The sequence below is a fragment of the Scylla paramamosain genome, chromosome 1 (assembly GCF_035594125.1).
Source record: "Scylla paramamosain isolate STU-SP2022 chromosome 1, ASM3559412v1, whole genome shotgun sequence".
NCBI classification, from domain to species: Eukaryota; Metazoa; Arthropoda; class Malacostraca; order Decapoda; family Portunidae; genus Scylla; species Scylla paramamosain.
The window spans coordinates 16,421,612-16,441,219 of record NC_087151.1 but is presented as its reverse complement, the minus strand read 5'-3'; the positions used below and the strand labels follow the sequence as shown (position 1 = coordinate 16,441,219).

The following is a 19,608-nucleotide window of genomic DNA, read 5'->3' as shown; positions in this document are numbered from 1 at the left end:
GGTTCAAGCTGACTGGTATGAAAAAGTTTGAGTATTATCATATTTTCCCAATCAAATTTTTTAATTTTGTGGATCAAGTAATGAAAATTATTCTTTAAATACTCCCATTAGATGAACAGAGTTTTTATAAACATCTAATCGGATCACATGATATTCTGATATGAATAAAGACTCTTATTTTTTAATGATATACCCAAGGGGTGCCCTCCTGCTATTATTCCTCTTCTAGATGCTGTCATTCTACAACCAGCTGTCAAAGTAGCTTTTCAGAAGCTCACACGAGAGACTATTGAAGAGAGGTCACCTGATAATTTGTGTACTTTATGATGTTAAGATGTCAAGGAAAGCTTTTAATTACCTGAAAAAATTTTCAGTGAACCTACAATAGAGTATATATGATAATAGAATTAATAAGAGCTCTTTAAATAGGTAAAAACTTCCTAAAGTGTGAATCATCCTTGGGAAAATCATTTACTCTTTTACAGAGCTCCTCATTCCGGCTTTGTCAGTAGGAGCACAGCATCCTTTCTCAGTTAGTAATTAGTTTATTTTGACATTCCATTATTATGAAGCTATGTAAATTAGTGAGTATCCTTCTAGTGGATTTCTTTTCTCTTGAAAATTTAATAACCTTGAGTGTCTACTGGTTATGGAATTAAGGAACAGAAAAAAATAAATAAATGTACCATAGTGAGGGATGTTCACTATTGCAAAGCATTCAGCAATTCATGGTTGTATGAGGTGTAGTCAAAAAATATTTGAATTTGAATTTGTTAGCACAAAGTAATAATGTGTGAGCAAAATCCACATGGATATTAGGTGACCGCATCCTTACTAAGCATACACAAAAATTTTTGTGTCTAAGTGGCATGAGTTGCCCACAGTGACACGTTGAGTACAGACATGAAGAGTGTGCTGTGCAATTTTTATTTTTGAATCAAGATGACTAAGCACATTGAGCAAAGATACTGTATCAAATTCTGCTAAAAACTTGGTGATACACATGCCCAAACTATCAAGAAGATTGAGAAGGCCTTTAGAGATGATGCTATGGGAAAAACATAAATACAACTGGTTCAAAAATGATCGCACCTCAGTGGACAATGAGCCATGTTTTGCAGACTAACAGAAATGATGAAATTATTGCAAAGGTTCAAGGAAAAGTCTATGAAGATCATCGTGTAGCTACTGAGGAGATTGTTGCCAAAGTTGGAATCAGCCATGAGTCAGTTCAGTCAATTAAAACAAGATTTTTTCATGAGGAGGGTGTTGGCCAAATTCATACCAAATTCAAAGTTGCTGTCTGACCAGCAGAAAGAAAGCAGAAAAGAAATCTCCCAGGACATGCTGGAGTGTGCTAGCCAAGATCAAGACTTTATGAACACTATCATCACTAGCGATGAGACATGATAGACAGCTATAACCTTGAAACAAAATCCCAATCATCCCAATGGAAGCACCCATCCTCACAAGACAGGTGTGCAGCAATGTTAAACTGATGGTGACTTTTTTTACTACAGAGGTATTGTGCACCATGAATATGCACCACGTCAGACAATTAACAGAGAATATTATCTGTTTTTTGCTGCCTTCATGAAGCTGTTCAGCAAAAATGACTCAACCATTGGGCAGCAAAGAACTGGCAACTCCAACATGACAAAGCGCCTGCTCATTGCTCATTCCACTCACGTCATCCAAACATACCTTGTCAAGCATAACACACCACTTGTTCATCGGGCTTCCTACTCCCCAGACTTGACTCCACATGACTTTTGGCCATTCCCAAAGCTCAAAAATACACTCAAAGGGAGAAGATTTCAGTCAACAGAGGACTTTAAGCAAGATTCAATGGCACATCTCTACAGCATCCCAAAAAGTGATTTCCAGAAATGTTTCCAGCTTTGGCAGGAATGCTGGCAGAAGTGTGTAGACTCCAAAGGTGAAATCTTTGAATGAGACCAAATCAAAATTGTGAGTTTTAAATATTACTTGTTATTTGGCCAAAGATCAGATACTTTTTGACTACACCTCGTACTGTAATTTCCTGAGGTGCCTAATCATTTCCATTGTCTAGGCTGATAAAGTAAGTTGTATTTGACTTCTAAGCCTAGATTGAATGTTACTCTCTTGCATAGGTGTGGTAGTGGTAGTAAATTAAAGGTAACACACACGAAGATTCATTTGTTATTTGTTTTATTTATTTATTTTTATCTAATTTTATTGTTACTTTTTGTATTCTGTGCAAATATCAAAACTACTCTATTTTATCCAGGGAGTGTGGATGGAAACTGAACAGTGATGCAACATCAAAATTGTGCTTTTGAAATACTTTTGGGCAATATTTTTTATAAAGTTGGATAATTGCTTTGTTACTTCAAATTAAATATGTTTGTTGTATAAAGATTAAAAAAACTACACATCTCCATCACTTTATTTTAAAAGAGTTCTGGAGGCTTTAGGTCAAGATTTTAGGAGAACGCATGTGAAATATACCAGTGTTGGAAAATTCATTGTAAAACTTGTTTGTTTGTCCTCAGAAGTACAGGCTGCTATAAAGAGTAAACTAGTGTCATGCAATCACCTGGGTAACCAGATGGTGCTCACATGTGTGCTATGCAACAAGTCATGCTCAGGGGAGGTGCCTATGGCACAGCACCTCAGTAGTGAAGCCCATGCCAAAAAGATGAGGTGAGTTTACTATTTATATTCTAGTCCTGCTAGCACCCAAAGTGATTATGACTGATTGTTTTTTTGTTATTTCATATTATAGTCCGTTCACTTAAGCTAGATTCCTGGTGCCTAGGCAGGTTTGTAAGGTTGCAGCTGATTGGCTACACCACTCTCTCGCTAGCACTCACATCAAGCCACATTTTGCATGCTCAAGTGAGAAATGTTTCTATATTATATGCCATAACTCACTTCATATACAGGATAGCCAGTTTTGGTTGACACCATTAGACTCAGCAGTGACTAGAATCAAGATGTATTACAAAAACTTGACAAAACAAAAGGGAAAATGCCATTATGATGAGCTGAATTGTGAAGATATTATAAAAATGTTATAACATATTTTACTTATGCTCACTATTTTCAACAGTTAATCATTGAATGCCGAAATATATCATTACATTACATAAAAAAAAAAAAACCTTATGAATGCGATAGTGTGATCAGAATGCAGATAAAGCTCCACATATTGACAACACAGAGTCATTTATAGCAACGTGTCACTCACCACAACCATCAGATCATGCAACACATGATGTGATAGTTTGATGGTATGGGAGAGTCCTGGGTAGGAGGGATGGGGCAGCTGCAACAGCAGGAAATTTTTTTTAGAGAGTTCTGGGAGACAGAATGAAGAAATAGTACATAAAGGTAAAGAAATAAATGAAAATAAAATAGAGAAAAATAGTAAAAATGAATAACAAATTGTGGTGTATACCAACATAGATGGTTTGATACACACAAAACTGGAATTACAAGACTATTTAAAAGAGGAAAATCCAAAGATGGTCTGTTTAACGGAAACAAAGCTAAAAGAAGAAAACCAGGTGGTCATTAACAATAACTACAATATATAGAGAAGAGATAGGAATGGTTAAGGAGGTAGAGGTGTAATGATATTGAGAAGAAAAGAGGTGAAGACAAAAATAGTGAAATATGGAGATGGAAAAGCAGAAATAGTGAGTATTAACTTGGAGGATAACAATGGAGAAATACTAACGGTAATAACAAACTATGTACCACCCAAAAAAAATTCTTGGAGTAAGGAAGAATGTGAGAAAATAATAGAAGATACCATTCAGCGTTTGAGTAAATTATCAAAAGTAATAAAAGCTTATTATTGGTTGGTAACTTTAACTGCAAAGAAGTAGATTGGGAAACACTCAAAGGAGGAGGAAATGAGTCTGCATAGGGAGAAAGATTTCTGAAGATGACTATGGAAAACATAATGATGCAATGGATGACTGAAAATACAAGATATAGGGGAGATGACAAACCAACAAGACGACCTAATATTAACAGAAGGAATCAACCTAACTAAAGAATTAAGATACGTGTGCCCCATGGGAAAAAGTGACCATGTAATGATGGAAATAGAGACTGATAATGGTGTCAGTGAAGAGGATGAATCTTACAAAGAAAATAGGAAACTATGGAAAAGCAAATATAGATGATCTTAAGAAATTTTATGAAGTGGACTGGGAAAAGCTGAAAGGAGGAAATGATGTGCAAGATAAGTATGACATTTTTATTGAAATATATGAGACAGGAGTGAATAAATGTCTCATTATTCAAACCTAAAAAAAGAGGAAAACAGATGTGGTTCAGTGCAAGATGTGTAAGGGCAAAGAAAAAAAAGAGACTAAGCATGGATAAGAATGAAAAGAAATGAAAACCAAAAAAATGAAGAAGACTTTAAGATAGCAGGAAATGAGTATGTGAAAATAAGAAGAGAGGAAGAGAAATGATATGGAAAGGATACAGTTGAAAAGTGCAAGGATGAACCAAAACTGTTCTAAATCTAAAAATAATAAAGTCATTTAAAATTTAGGGCAGATGTTCTTGGGATGAGATAGGCTTGTTTCTGCCACCAACTTGCTACACTTAAGTTGATGGTGAGGAGGCAAGGTTCTGGAGCTGCCTTCAAAAATCAAATTAGTTGAATCCATTATTCACTTTCACTAGGGGCAGTGAAGGGCAAGGAACAGGCAATGCAATGCAGGCAATGCAGTAAGTGTGGTGGTGCAATTCAAATGTAAACAATTGCAGCTCAGACCTTATCTTGGAGTAAGGATTGTGCCTGTCCCTAGTTGCCAAGTGCACATTTCATGCACAATGCATTACATGAACTTTATGTCAAAAGACATGATGATGTCCCAAAAATGAATAACTTAAATGTAAGTTAAACACTTTAAAGGCCTTGGGAATTTCACTTTTCTTGTGAATAAGGGAAAAACTTACTGGTTGTAAGATGTTTTAAAAAAGGATTGGTTTTCAGGGAAATACAAGAACTATGATTATCTTTTCACATCAAGATATTTGCTGTGAAGCTTAGTGACAACATCAGTTTGTGTGCTGATACTTTAATGAAGATTTTTTTGTAAGAACATAGGAAAGTCAAGGTAGTTAGGAGTTCTTTTCAGACCAGCAGCTTAGTACAGTGGCACCACATAGTGATAGAGAGCTTTGGAAATTCCCCATTCACTAGTGATCATTGGCTTGCTAAGATTTTTTGGCCTAAAGTTAAACATGTTTCAGTGGCAAAGCTCCCCTTTTAAAGATGACATAATAACTTCGTCCAGATATGATCAGTAATTGTCATACTTGATTTATATACTCTTTTTAGGTTTGTTGATACAGGGATAGCAACTGTAGCTAGAAAGAAGGTTAGTGTTGCTATAACATTGTTTTCAGAACTATTTAACAAATTTTTTGTTAAAATCTCCAAGAAAAATGGATTCTTTCCTGGTTATGCTTGTGTATCTAAGAATGTCTTATAAACTTTAAAACAATTTAATACTTGCCTTAGGCCAGCAGTATATTGCAACAATGATGATATGTTTTTTCCCAAGAAGAAGCAACCTCTCTCTCTCTCTCTCTCTCTCTCTCTCTCTCTCTCTCTCTCTCCTCTCTCTCTCTCTCTCTCTCTCTCTCTCTCTCTCTCTCTCTCTCTCTCTCTCTCTCTCTCTCTCTCTCTCTCATGGTTAGAGTTCTTATTGTGCTTTTCATCTACAGACATGGATCATTGACTTCTTCCTGTGAAAAATTCCCGATCCCCAACACCTGCACCAGGTGTTATGACTCAGTCTCACCTACAAATGTGCCACCTAGTATGCAAGATTTTCCAGTCAGTGATAATCCACATTCTATGGATTTTATACCTATATCCCCAGGTAGGTGACAGTCAGACTAGATGGTGTGTCAGGATATATTCTTGAGGGAGTGTAGATAACAAATTGCACTGGACTCACACAGTGCACATATTCTCAATGTGCGGATCACACATTGCATGATGAGCAAAATGTCCTATCTCAAATAACTTTACTTCTTCATCTACCTTCATTTCTGCCTGCTATCTCATCTATCTCTAAAGCTGAACTCTGCTCAAACCTTTACTAAAAATTCTACCTTGGATGATACAGGGTTTGTTCCTCCCTCTTCACCCTCCAACTACTTCATGCTGCCCATTAAGATCCTTTGTAGTAATGTTTTCCATGCTCTCACTGGCCTTAACCCTTGAAAGGCTTATGGACCTAATGGGGCTCCTTCAATTGTTTTCCAAAACTGTACTGTGCCTCCATGCTTACACCTTGCTTAGTCAAACTCTTTCAACTCTATCTATCAACATCTACCTTTCCTTCTTGCTGGAAGTTTGCCTATATTCAATCTGTTCCTAAAAAGGGTGACTGCTCTAATCCCTCAAACTACTGTCCTATTGATCTCTAAACTAAACTCTCTTAATTTTTTAATCTATCCTCAACAAGAAGATTTTTAAACATTTATCACTTCCTTCTATCTGATTGCCAGTATGGTTCCATCAAGGCTGCTCTGCTAATAATCTTCTGACTCTGCTTGCTGAGTCTTGGTCATCCTCTTTTAGGGATTTTGGTGAAGCATTCACTGTTGTCTTAGACATATCAAAAGCTTTTGACAGTCTGGCACAAAACTTTGATTTCTAAACAACCCTCTTTTGGCTTCTATCCTTCTCTTTGTAACTTCATCTCAAGTTCCCATTCTGACTGTTCTTTTGCTACTGTGGTAGACAGTCACTGTTCTTGTAAGTCTATTAACAGTGGTGTTCCAAAGTGTTCTGTCCTGTCACTCATTTTTCCTATTATTCATCAATGATCTTCTAAACCAAACTTCTTGTCCTATCCATTCCTGCATTGATGATATCATCCTGTTTTTTTCTTCATCTTTCCATAGACATCCAACCATTTAGAAAGTAAACAGCTTATGTAGGGAAGCCACAGAATGCCTGACTTCTGATCTCTCTAAAATTTCTGATTGGGTCAGAGCAAACTTAGCATTGTTCAGTGCCTCAAAAACTCAGTTCCTCCATCTATCAACTTAACACAATCTTCCAGATAATTATCTCCTCGTCTTCAGTGACACTCAACTGTCCCATTATTCTACACTGAACATCCTCAGTCTGTCCTTTATTTACAATCTGAACTGGAAATTCACATCATATCTTGAGCAAAAACCAGCTTCTATGAAGTTAGGCATTCTAAGTCATCTCTGCCAATTTTTCTCACCCCTCAGCTGCTAACTCTACAGGAGCCTTATCCGTCCATGTATGGAGTATGCTTCACGTATATAGGGGATTTCACTCATACTACTCGTTTAGACAAAGTGAAATAAAAAAACATTTCATCTTATCAACTCTTCTCGTACTGACTTTTCAGCTTTTCTCTCATCACCTCTGTATTGCATGTCTTGCTATCTTCTACCGCTATTTTCACATTAGCTGCTCTTCCAGTTTTGCTAACTGCATGCCTCCACTCCTCCCATGGCCTTGCTGCACAAGACTTGCTACTTTCTCTCTCCACTATTCTGTTGATCTCTCTAATGCAAGAGTTAACCATTATTTTCAATCAGTTCACTGCTGTGAACATGACAGTAGTGCAGGTCAGGTACAGCCAGCACCTTGATTACCAAGTAAGATTAGATTCACTGTAGTTCATGATGTCCATGCCTTATGTTCATCATATCACTGTGCTGTTATTTTGAATTTTTATTACTTCCTCAGTAACCATATGAATCTTGAATACTTTCTGTGTAAACAGTAGCCTTATTTTAATTTCTGGTTTGAAAATCAATATTTTCACCTATATTCTATTCGTAAGGATAATGCAAGATTATGAAAGCATTAGGTTATGATCCAAGAACAATGCTAAAACATGCTAGTCTGAGAGTGAATTATTTTTTTATCATATGTTTACTTGTTCTTAGATGTGCAGGCTGCTATAAAGAGTGGACTAATATCATCCACTCAGCTGGGTAACCAAGTGATATTGACTTGTGTGCCATGCAACAAGCCATGCTCAGGGGAGATGCCTATGATGCAGCACCTCAATTGTGAAGCCCATGCCAAGAAGATGAGGTGAGTTGTCTGCCATTTGTGTTTAATCCTCCTACCTGACTGCAAATGAATTGCTATCAGAATGTTTATTTTTATATATCCTTTGTAATAGTAACTTACTTAAAACAATACAGCTTAAAATATGCTAAAAAGTATGTAGCTTTAATTTTTTTTCTCTTTCACTTGATAGTTCAACTAAACCTCACTCTGCAACCTTTGCTTTGGGCACCTTGCAAACTGCACAGCTGTTCATCAGTACAGCTAGCCCACAGCATTCATTGGGGTTAAGTAACAGAAACATTTTATGAATGGTAAAAATCCACAATTATTTCGTGCATTCATATAAAACTTGTGAACCCCTGTGTTGGAGCAGCTCTTAATAACATTTCTGACCTTCTATGGCCTTATTAAAATAAAGGAAACCCATTGCACGTGTATTTGCAAACATTCTATTTAATATTCCATAGAAAAAGTTAAAAAAATTTTAAATATTTTTGTGCAGCCTCTTGCTCTACCCTTCCTACTCGGTATCATCAACATAACTGCCAGTGCTGTGTCATCTTTGTCATCACTGCCATATGCTCTGCCCTTCTATCTCCATATTGTAACTACTGCAGAAACCTTCAAACGTGTTTTGTTAGTACTGCCAACCCCCAATATTTGATGGGATTAGGTAACAGAAACATTTGCAAATGCTGAAAATCCATGAATGATTAGTGTGCCTCCTTAAAAAAGAATTCCTGACACCCTTATGGTGGTGCATCCCCCTTAAAGCACTTTTGATTCCCCTATGTCCTTGTTTAAGTACATGTCTTTACAAACACTTATTTAATATTTAATAAAAGGAAGTAAAATAATGATGAATATTCTGATAAGGCCTCTCACTTCATCCTCCCTATTCCTTAGTATTGCCAACACAACTGCTGATGCTGTCCAGTCACCACACACTCTATTCTTCCAACTCCATATTGTCACTACTGCAGCTAGTGAGTACTTTCACAGACAAACATAGCAATGTCTTAGAAGATTTCATAGGGGCCATGGTGAAAATATGAAATGATGTCAACACCAAAGTGGTCATGGCATAAGTGAGGGCAAGGGAGAGAGAGACAGCTGGGCAGTGGTGGGAAATGTACACAACATATAATTAGTTGGAAATGTATACAGTTGGTTGTCAGAAATGCACCAAATTAACAACACTACTGGTGTGGGAACTTTTTAGAACTTCACTCACCCTATAATTTCCCAGCTAATACACTAACACAGAAAGCATCACTAGATATAATCATAAATGATTGATGGCTTAGTTGTGGTACATATGGGTAGCAGAGAGCTGTGATGGATGGGGTGGTGATTCCAACTTGCTGGTGTCCACTACCAGTGACTGGTCATGTTATGTAGCAAAGACCAACTCTTTCTTGTCAACTTAGTGAATTTTACAAGTGCAAGCTGTAGAGTGGTGGAGAACTGACTGGAAAGATGGCTGACTAGTGACTGTTGCTGACAACAGGTCCTGAATGAACAGTTTGGTTCATGATTTGACATGACAGAAATAAAGGCTACCTAGAGTCTGCACACCTCTAATTTCCAATTTATTTATAATAGTAACTAATACTTAGTTTGTACTATATTAACCTTAATTACCCTTTGATATAACTTTACAATTTATACACAGATCACAACACAACCCAATAATACATTGGTATTATGTGTGATAAGTGGAACTTTCCACAATTGGGCAGGAGAGGGAATGAAAGTGTGTGTCTCTCTCTCTCTCTCTCTCTCTCTCTCTCTCTCTCTCTCTCTCTCTCTCTCTCTCTCTCTCTCTCTCTCTCTCTCTCTCTCTCTCTCTCTCTCTCTCTCTCTCTCTCTCTCTCTCTCTCTCTCTCTCTCTCTTTTATTTAAACATATCCACAATAAGGTTTAAAGTTTTACATGGGATGTAAAACTATTTAAAAAAACATTATATACAATAATTACATAAGGTATAAAGTAAGGTATAAATATGAAGTTCACGCTCAAAAAAAGCACAATAAGCAGAAGAAGTTGTGTTTATGAGTGTCTATGTGTGGAGCACCAGCGAAGATGGGAGGGTTTCCTGCCACCTGTGGGCAACCAACTTTACTTGGTGTGTGGACATGTTCAGTACCAAGGGCGTGGCTGCCATGAACATGTTCCACAGCCATGATGTCCTGGCTGTGAATGTGTGCTGGTGCTGCCTGGAGTGTGAACAAGGTATCTCCACCATCTCGTCACTGCAGAGGGCAGTCCTCGTGTGCCTCTGCACGGCTCGTGGGGGGAAGCCTCAGTGGGGTGAGGTGGGGGACGCCCTGCACCTGGGCCTTGTGGCACACCACCAGTGCCGACACATCCCTGCAGTGCTCCAGGGACGTCACAGGTGAAGATGGTTGCTGGTCATCTTCGGTCGCCACCAGTCGCAGGGCACGCCACTGGACTGCATCGAGTCTCTGCATGTGGGTGGCAGTGCCAGACATCCAGGACAGGGCACTGTACTCAAGGCAAGGACGTATTTGTGCCTTGTACAGGGTGAGGATGCCACACGAGTCGAGGCTTGGTGCCACTCCATGCAGGGCAGAGACTCTCAATGAGGCTTAATTGGCAATGGCAGCGATGTGGTGGTCAAAGCACAGGCCACGATCCACAGACACTCCCAAGACCTTGACATGGTCTTGAAGTGGCAGGCTCTTGCCACCAAAGTACAGCTGTCCTGCGATTGCTTGAGAGGCACCTGGGGACTGTGAGATGACCATGGCCTGTGTCTTCTCTGGAGCAAAGCTGACCTGCCACACTTCTCCCCCACTGCTCCACCAGTTTGAACTGCCTGTTCAACTCACTGATGGCTCGCTGGCTGTCGAGGCGGGAGTAAGAGCGGGAGAGTGTACAGTCATCAGCATACACTGCCACTGTTGGTAGCTGCCGGAGAAGGTCATCAATGTAAATGTTCCACAGGATTGGGCCCACCACTGAACCCTGTGGAACTGAGGCTTCTACTGGTGAAGGCCCTGATGACTGCCCATTGACCACCACTCTAAGGGTCCTCCCCTGGAGATAGTCACCGAGCAGTGCCAGTAAGTCCCCTTGGACACCCTTGGCGCGAAGCTTCTCGATGAGCCTCGCATGCCAGACCCTATCAAAGGCTCCAGCAATGTCCACGGCCACCACAAGGGTGTCGAGGCCCTCATCCAAGGCGTCTTGCCAGTCCTTGGATAGGAGGAGGAGGAGGAGGAGATCAGCAGTTGACCGGCTGGGCCTGAAGCCAAACTGCTGGTCTGAGAGGAGGTGGTTCTCACTCATGTGCCGGCAGATGGCTCCAGCTACCACGTGCTCAAGAACCTTGCCCACCAAGAAGAGCAAGGAGATTGGTCTGTAATTGGTGGGCTCAGACCTCGAGCTTCTTTTGTGGACCGATACCACGTGTGTCTCCTTTCATATTGAGGGCCACTTGCACTCCCTCAGGCAAGACGTGAAGACTGAAGAGAGGGGACCTGATAGCTCCTTGGCATAGTACTTGAGGAGCCGTGGACTAACACTGTCTGGGATGATGGCTTTACTCACGTCCACCATGCCGAGGAGCTGCTCAACCTGCCCCGCTTCCAACGACGCAATGATAACCATGTTGTTGTGACAGGCGTGGTGCAGGTTGCTCTGGGTCTTCTACCTTCATCTTAGTGCTGAAGAGCTTGGCCAGGAGTGAAGCTTTTTCCACGCTGCACGTGGCAGTGGACCGGTCTGGCTTTGTGAGTGGTGGGATAATGTCTTGATGGCTCATCCCCTGTTGTTCCTTAATCAGGCTTCACCAGGTCTTGTTGCCAACTCCTGGGCCGCACAGTTTGCGCTTCAGGTCCTCTCTCTGTTGTCTCTTCGCCCATCTACAGGTAGCTGTCATACATCTGCAGGCTTCCCGGTGTAGTGCCTTATTCCTTGATGACAGATGACACTTGTACTTCAGCCAAGCAGCATACTTGGCCTCAGCAGCAGCCCTGCAGCGGTAGCCAAACCAGGCTGGGTCACCTGAGCTGGTGAGGTACACCCAGTTGGGAACATGCAGCTGTTGGAGGGCGAGGAGTTTGGTGGTGAGGGTGTGTGCCTTGGCCTCAGCATCCCCCACCAGAAGGACCTCCCAGTCAGTGTGCGCCTTGTCGTGCTTTATGGATGGCCAGTCAGCTCTCTCCCAGAGCCAGATGGTGCACGGGACAGCATCTTCCCTCACTTCACTCACTGCACTCAGCTCCACTTGTGTCAGTACAGCATAGTGGTCTGAGCTGCCCACTGGCCCTAGCTGCTGGCAATGGACACTGATCTCAGGGAGGCCTGACAGCACAGGGTCTAGCAGCCCTCCCTGCTCGTGGGTGGGGAACGTTACGTGATTTACCAGGCCCTGCACACTCAGTAAGCTGGTATAGGCTTCATTCTCCAGGTGAAAATTTAAGTCCCCCACTATCATCACCTGAGAGCACTTGTGGCGCAGGAGCAGAGTGTCTAGCTCCTCTGTCAGGAAGTCAAGTGGAGCTCTTCTTTGCCTGGGGGGCTGGTACATGACAGAGGAGGAGTCCACCGCAATCATCCATCACAACCTTGAAGAACTACGCCTCTGTCAGGTGTGGGAGTGTTACCTCCAATTCCTGGGTTTGGAGGCCGGTTTTGAAGCAGGTGGCCACTCCTCCACCTGCTCTGCCGTCACAATCCTTCCTTATCCACCGGGAATAGCCTGGAATTTTTCCAAAAGTTAGTTCCACCTCACCGTTCAGCCACGTTTCTGTTACTGCGACAATGTCAGCATGGTGCCGCAGGACGAAGTTGTGGGTGAGATCACCAACATTTGTTCAGAGTCCTCTTACGTTGGCAGTCACCACAGTCAGGTGACAGCTGACACGCCTGCCCCCTCGCTGTCTTGCATTGGCTTGGTGGCCGGGTGTGCTGGCAGAGCAAGTCTTATAAGTGTCCTTCCTGCCAGGACGGAGCACTCCAGCTGAAGTGCTGTCTGGGTTGTGGCTGCCAGTTGGGGGGGAATGAAGGGAGCCTGGAAATGGCTGCTGAGGCATGGTAGGTATGGTACCTCTCTCTCTCTCTCTCTCTCTCTCTCTCTCTCTCTCTCTCTCTCTCTCTCTCTCTCTCTCTCTCTCTCTCTCTCTCTCTCTCTCTCTCTCTCTCTCTCTCTCTCTCTCTCTCTCTCTCTCTCAAAAACCTTCAGCAGCCACTGTCATAGTGCCAGGGACTTCTTCACTGCCTCTGCAACAGCTTCTTCCAGAGTAGAGTCAGTAGGCAGCAGTGAGAAATGTGCATATAATATATAGACAGAAGGAAATGTACATATTTTCTCACCAAAAATGCTCTAAATTGACATTGCTACCAAGCAACAAATGGAGTGTGAGTTGGTTTGGGGAGCTACTGTGTGCATATGTGTGTATGTGTGTGTGTAGTGTGGTGAGCTTTGTCTCATGCAAGATTTGAATTGGTAGCACCCCTTGAAAAATTTAATCCTAGAGCCAATTCTTGAATGATCAAATTATAAATGTTGAGGGATAGATGTATACTTTTTTAGGTGATAACTTTCGATAACCTTTGATGTAGATTCTTCGTCATTCTTCTTTGAGGATTAATCTTACTGGTGTATTGCATCAGCACACACAGACTGACTTAAGGTGTTATTCACTGGTATTCTAAATTTATATGAAATATACTCAGAGCCTTTTTTTTTTATTTTATTTATTTATTTATTTATTTATTTATTTATTTATTTATTTATTTATTATTATTATTATTTTTTTTTTTTTTTTTTTTTTTTTTTTTTTATGTAGGAGGAACACCAGCCAAGGGCAAGAAAAATCCAATAAAAAAATGCCCACTGAGATGCCAAGTCACACAAAAGAGTCCAAAGCAGTAGTCAAAAATTGAAGGATAAGTGTCTTGAAACCTCCCTCTTGAAGGAATTCAAGTCATAGGAAGGTGGAAAAACAGAAGCAGGCAGGGAGTTCCAGAGTATACCAGAGAAAGAGATGAATGATTGAGAATACTGGTTAACTCATGCATTAGAGAGGTGGACAGAATATGGGTGAGAGAAAGAGGAAAGTCTTGTGCCGCTAGGCCACGGGAGGAGGGGAGGCACGCAGTTAGCAAGATCAGAAGAGCAGTTAGCATGAAAATAGTGGTAGAAGACAGCTAAAGATGCAACATTGCGGCAATGAGAGAGAGGCTGAAGACAGTTAGTTAGAGGAGAGGAGTTGATGAGACAAAAAGCTCTTCATTCCACCCTGTTTAGAGCGGAACCCCCCCCAGACATGTGAAGCATACTCCATACATGGACGGATAAGGTAGAGTTAGCAGCTGGGGGGTGAGAAAAACTGGCGAAGATGTCTCAGAACGCCTAACTTCATAGAAGCTGTTTTAGCTAGAGATGAGATGTGAAGTTTCCAGTTCAGATTATAAGTAAAGGACAGACCAGGGATGTTCAGTGTAGAAGAAGGGGACAGTTGAGTGTCATTGAAGAAGAGAGGATAGTAGTTTGGAAGGTTGTATTGAGTTGATAGATGGAGGAATTGAGTTTTTTAGGCATTGAACAATACTAAGTTTCCTCTGCCCAAATCTGAAATTTTAGAAAGATCATAAGTCAGGCATTCTGTGGCTTCCCTGCGTGAAATGTTTACTTTCTGAAGGGTTGGGCGCCTATGAAAAGACGTGGAAAAGTGCAGGGTGGTATCATCAGCTTAGGAGTGGATAGGACAAGAAGTTTGGTTTAGAAGATCATTAATGAATAATAAGAAGAGTGGGTGACAGGACAGAACCCTGAGGAACACCACTGTTAATAGATTTAGGAGAAGAATAGTGACCATCTACCACAGCAGCAATAAACGGTCAGAAAGGGAACTTGAGATGAAGTTACAGAGAGAAGGATAGAAGCCGTAGGAGGGTAGTTAGGAAATCAAAGCTTTGTGCTAGACTCTATCGAAACCCTTTGATATGTCCAAGGCAGCAGCAAAAGTTTCACCAAAATCTCTAAAAGAGGATGACCAAGAATCAGTAAGGAAAGCCAGAAGATCATCAGTAGAGCGGCCTTGACGGAACCCATACTGGCGATCAGATAGAAGGTTGTGAAGTGATAGATGTTTAAGAATCTTCCTGTTGAGGATAGATTCAAAAACTTTAGATAGGCAGGAAATTAAAGCAATAGGACAGTAGTTTGAGGGATCAGAACAGTCACCCTTTTTAGGAACAGGCTGAATGTAGGCAAACTTCAAGCAAGAAGGAAAGGTAGATGTTGACAGACAGAGCTGAAAGAGTTCGACTAGGCAAGATGCAAGCACAGAGGCATAGTTTCGGAGAACAATAGGAGGGACCCCATCAGGTCCATAAGCCTTCCGAGGGTTTAGGCCAGCGAGGGCATGGAAAACATCATTGCAAAGAATTTTAATTGGTAGCATGAAGTAGTCAGAGGGTGGAGGAGAGAGAGGAACAAACCCTGAATCGTCCAAGGTAGAGTTTTTAGCAAAGGTTTGAGCGAAGAGTTGAGCTTTAGAAATAGATGTTATAGCAGTGGTGCCATCTGGTTGAAGTAAAGGAGGGAAAGAAGAAGAAGCAAAGTTATTGGAGATTTTTTTTGCTAGATGCCAGAAGTCATGAAGGGAGTTAGATCTTGAAAGATTTTGAGTTTCTGTTGATGAAGGAGTTTTAGGCTAATTGGAGAACAGACTTGGCATGGTTCTGGGCAGAAATATAAAGTGCATGAGATTCTGGTGATGGAAGGCTTAAGTACCTTTTGTTGGCCACCTCTCTATCATTATAGCACGAGAACAAGCTGTGTTAAACCAAGGTTTGGAAGATTTAGGTTGAGAAAAAGAGTGAGGAATGTACACCTCCATGTCAGACACTATCACCTCTGTTATGCACTCAGCACACAAAGATGGGTCTCTGACATGGAAGCAGTAGTCATTCCAAGGAAAATCAGCAAAATACCTCCTCAGGTCCCCCCCAACTAGCAGAGGCAAAATGCCAGAGGCACCTTCACTTAGGGGGATCCCGAGGAGGGATTGGAGCGATAGGACAAGACACAGATATGAGATTGTGATCGGAGGAGCCCAACGGAGAAGAGAGAGTGACAGCATAAGCAGAAGGATTAGAGGTCAGGAAAAGGTCAAGAATGTTGGGCGTATCTCCAAGATGGTCAGGAATATGAGTAGGCTCAGTAGGGTGTTGCACCGATTGCTCTAGGTTGTGGAGGATAGCAAAGTTGAAGGCTAGTTCACCAGGATGGTCAGTGAAGGGAGAGGAAAACCAAAGCTGGTGGTGAACAATGAAGTCTCCAATAATGGAAATCTCTGGAAAAGGGAAAAGGGTCAGAATTTGCTCCACTTTGGAAGTTAAGTAGTCAAAGAATTTCTTATAGTCAGAAGAGTTAGGTGAGAGGTATACAGCAAAGATAAATTTAGTTTGAGAGTGACTGTAGTCGTAGCCAGATGGTGGAAAACTCGGAAGATTAAAGAGTGTGGGCATGAGAGCAGGTTAAGTCGTTGCGCACATGAACACAGCATCCAGCTTTGGATCGAAAATAAGGATAGAGAAAGTAGGAGGGAACAGAAAAGGGGCTACTGTCAGTTGCCTCAGACACCTGAGTTTCAGTGAGGAAAAGAAGATGAGGTTTAGAAGAGGAGAGGTGGTGTTCTACAGATTGAAAATTGGATCTTAGACTACAAATGTTGCAGAAGTTAATGAAGAAAAAGTTGAGGGGGGTGTCAAGACACTTAGGGTCGTCGACAGAAGGGCAATCCGACCTGGGGACATTTATCGTCCGCTCCCCAGATGAGGACTCTGAGGCTGGTGTAGGAGTCGCCATGATAATTTTGAAATTTTGAGTGAAGGGTGTGTGTGTTATTGGGTGCTTGTAGTTTTGTGTGGAGGAAGAGAGTTGTCTTTAGAGGGCAGGCTGTGACTGCCCCCTTGTGTTGTGAGACACAAAGGGAAACATTCAGTGAGGTTACAGCTGGGTTTAGTGATAAGTTCACAGCACCCCCTAAACAGTGCTTTAGACCTCACTGGGAGTAATTATTGTTTCAGTAGGTGCCTGCTGCCTCCTCCTAATGCCAGTTGTGTGTTTGCTAGTAAAATTAATGCTTTTTCCTCACATTCCAGACACAACCACTTTCATTCTTAATAATGTTTTATTTTCCAGGCATGGTGTTCAGTACTCAAGTTGTTCCCTACAAACAGGCAGGCCTATCATCACAATTCCAGCAATCACCCAGTGCAGCTTAACATCACCTGCAGATATACAGCTTGTGCAAGGTTTGTAGTGTCCCTTTATCTTCAAGAAATCAATTGATAGTAAAGATAGTTAAGATAATCATATTCAAACTGTCAACCATCATTCAAACATGCATATCAGGGAAAGACACTTAGTTGAAATGTCTGCAAGACCAAAGTGTATTGGACATAGCTGCCTTTAGTAGACAAGTGGTTTACTCACTATACAGTGAGTAAACCACTTGTGTGTAACTTTATTTTTAGTTATCTGTAACATATGATTTGCATGTACCACATATTTTTTCTAACCTGACTTAATATTGTTTTATGCTTGTTCCTGGGAACTCTTACAAGTTTTTTTTTTTAAATGTAAGGTCACTACCCAGGGCCAACAAAAACTGAGAGGGTAGTCCCTAAAGGAAAGAGCCAAAGAGATTGTCCAAAATTAGAGATATGTCTTGAAACCTCCCTATTGAAAGAGTTTAAAGTCATAGGTAGGGGGAACAGGGAGTTCCAGAGTGTCCCAGTGAAAGGGATGAAAGATAAAAAATACTGGTTTACCCTTGCACTAGGAAACTGAACAGAAAATAGAAAGTCTTATGTAGCAAGGCCACAGAAAGAGGGGAGGCATGCAGTTGGGAAGATCAGAAGAGCAGTTATATATATATATATATATATATATATATATATATATATATATATATATATATATATATATATATATATATATATATATATATATATATATATATATATATTCTGTGTGTGTGTGTGTGTGTGTGTGTGTGTGTGTGTGTACTTACCTAATTGTATAGTACAGGGTCCGAGCCAAAGCTCAATTAGTCCTGTCTCCATACCCGAATTTATCTAATCTCTCTTTAAACATGTGCACACTCTTTGCCGCAACCACTTCTTTTAAGTTATTCCATATTTCAACCGTTCGATGCGGAAAGCTGTATTTTTTAATATCTCCCAAACAATGACTATTCTTTAATTTCTTCATATGTCCCCTTGTACGTCTATCTCCTTCCTCCACTTTTACAACTAGGTCATCTCTGTCTATCTTCTCCATGTTGTTTATTAATTTGAACATTGTTATCAGGTCTCCTCTTTCCCTTCTTTCTTGCAGTGTTGGTAATCCAATTTCTTCCAGTCTTTCCTCGTAACTTAGGTCTTCCAATTCAGGTATCATTTTCGTAGCTGTTCTTTGTATCCTTTCCAGTTTCCTTATATCTTTCTTCTTGTGTGGAGACCATACCACTGCTGCATATTCCAGTTTGGGGCGTATCATGTGTGTTATAATTTTCTTCATCATTTCTTTGTCTAGGTAATTAAATGCCACCCTGATATTTGCTAGCAAATTATATGTAGAGCCAAATATTCCATTGATGTGTTTTTTCTGGTGATAGCGTGTCTTGAATTATTACTCCCAAGTCTTTTTCTTCTTTGCTCTTTGGTATTGTGATTCCTCCCATCTTATACTCCCATGAAGGTCTCCTTTTACTTCTTCCCATCTCCATTACATGGCACTTCTTTATATTAAATTCTAATTTCCATCGTTTACTCCATTCATAAATTCTATCAATATCCCTCTGTAGTTCCTCACAATCCTCTTGGTTCTTTATTACTTTCATCAATTTTGCATCATCTGCAAACATGTTAATGTAGCTATTTAAACCCACTGTCATATCATCTATATAGACCTGAAACATTATAGGTGCCAACACAGACCCTTGTGGTACTCCTCTTGTTACTTCGCACCAACTTGATTTATTATCTCTGATTACTGTACTCATTTCCCTACCTTGGAGATAATCCTTCATCCACTTAAGTATTTTTCCTTTTAGCCCTCCTCGATGTTCCAGTTTCCATATGAGACTTTTATGTGGAACTGTATCAAAAGCTTTTTTCAGATCTAAATAGACTGCATCAACCCAACCATCTCTCTCTTGTAGTTTATCTATTACTCTTGTATAAAAGCTCAGTAAGTTTGTTATGCAAGATCTCTCTTTCCTGAAACCGAATTGTTTTTCTGTTATTATATTTTCTTGTTCAAGATATTGCACCCATCTGTTTTTAATGACTATTTCACAGAGTTTACTTACAATACTCGTGAGTGAGACTGGTCTGTAATTCAGTGGTTCCATTTTATTGCTTCCTTTGTTTAATGGTACTATATTTGCTGTCTTCCATTCCTTTGGTACTTTTCCTTCCTTCAAAGAACTGTTAATTATCTCCCATATTGGTTCTTCCAATTCCTC

General features: G+C 40.7%; 1 protein-coding gene across 9 annotated transcripts in view; it reads left to right on the top strand.

Annotated features, from left to right (window-relative positions):
- The window catches only part of LOC135101447 (zinc finger RNA-binding protein-like), a 141,295-nt gene that overhangs the window by 29,380 nt on the left and 92,307 nt on the right, over positions 1–19,608 (top strand). For 8 of the 9 annotated variants that reach the window (XM_064005449.1, XM_064005486.1, XM_064005476.1 and 5 more), the window contains 4 exons: positions 2,538–2,688; positions 5,743–5,900; positions 7,963–8,113; positions 17,277–17,389. In XM_064005449.1, coding sequence (XP_063861519.1) covers positions 2,538–2,688; positions 5,743–5,900; positions 7,963–8,113; positions 17,277–17,389 — 573 coding nt within the window. The remainder of the gene's footprint in view (positions 1–2,537; positions 2,689–5,742; positions 5,901–7,962; positions 8,114–17,276; positions 17,390–19,608) is intronic. The other variant, XM_064005426.1, reaches the window with a different exon arrangement.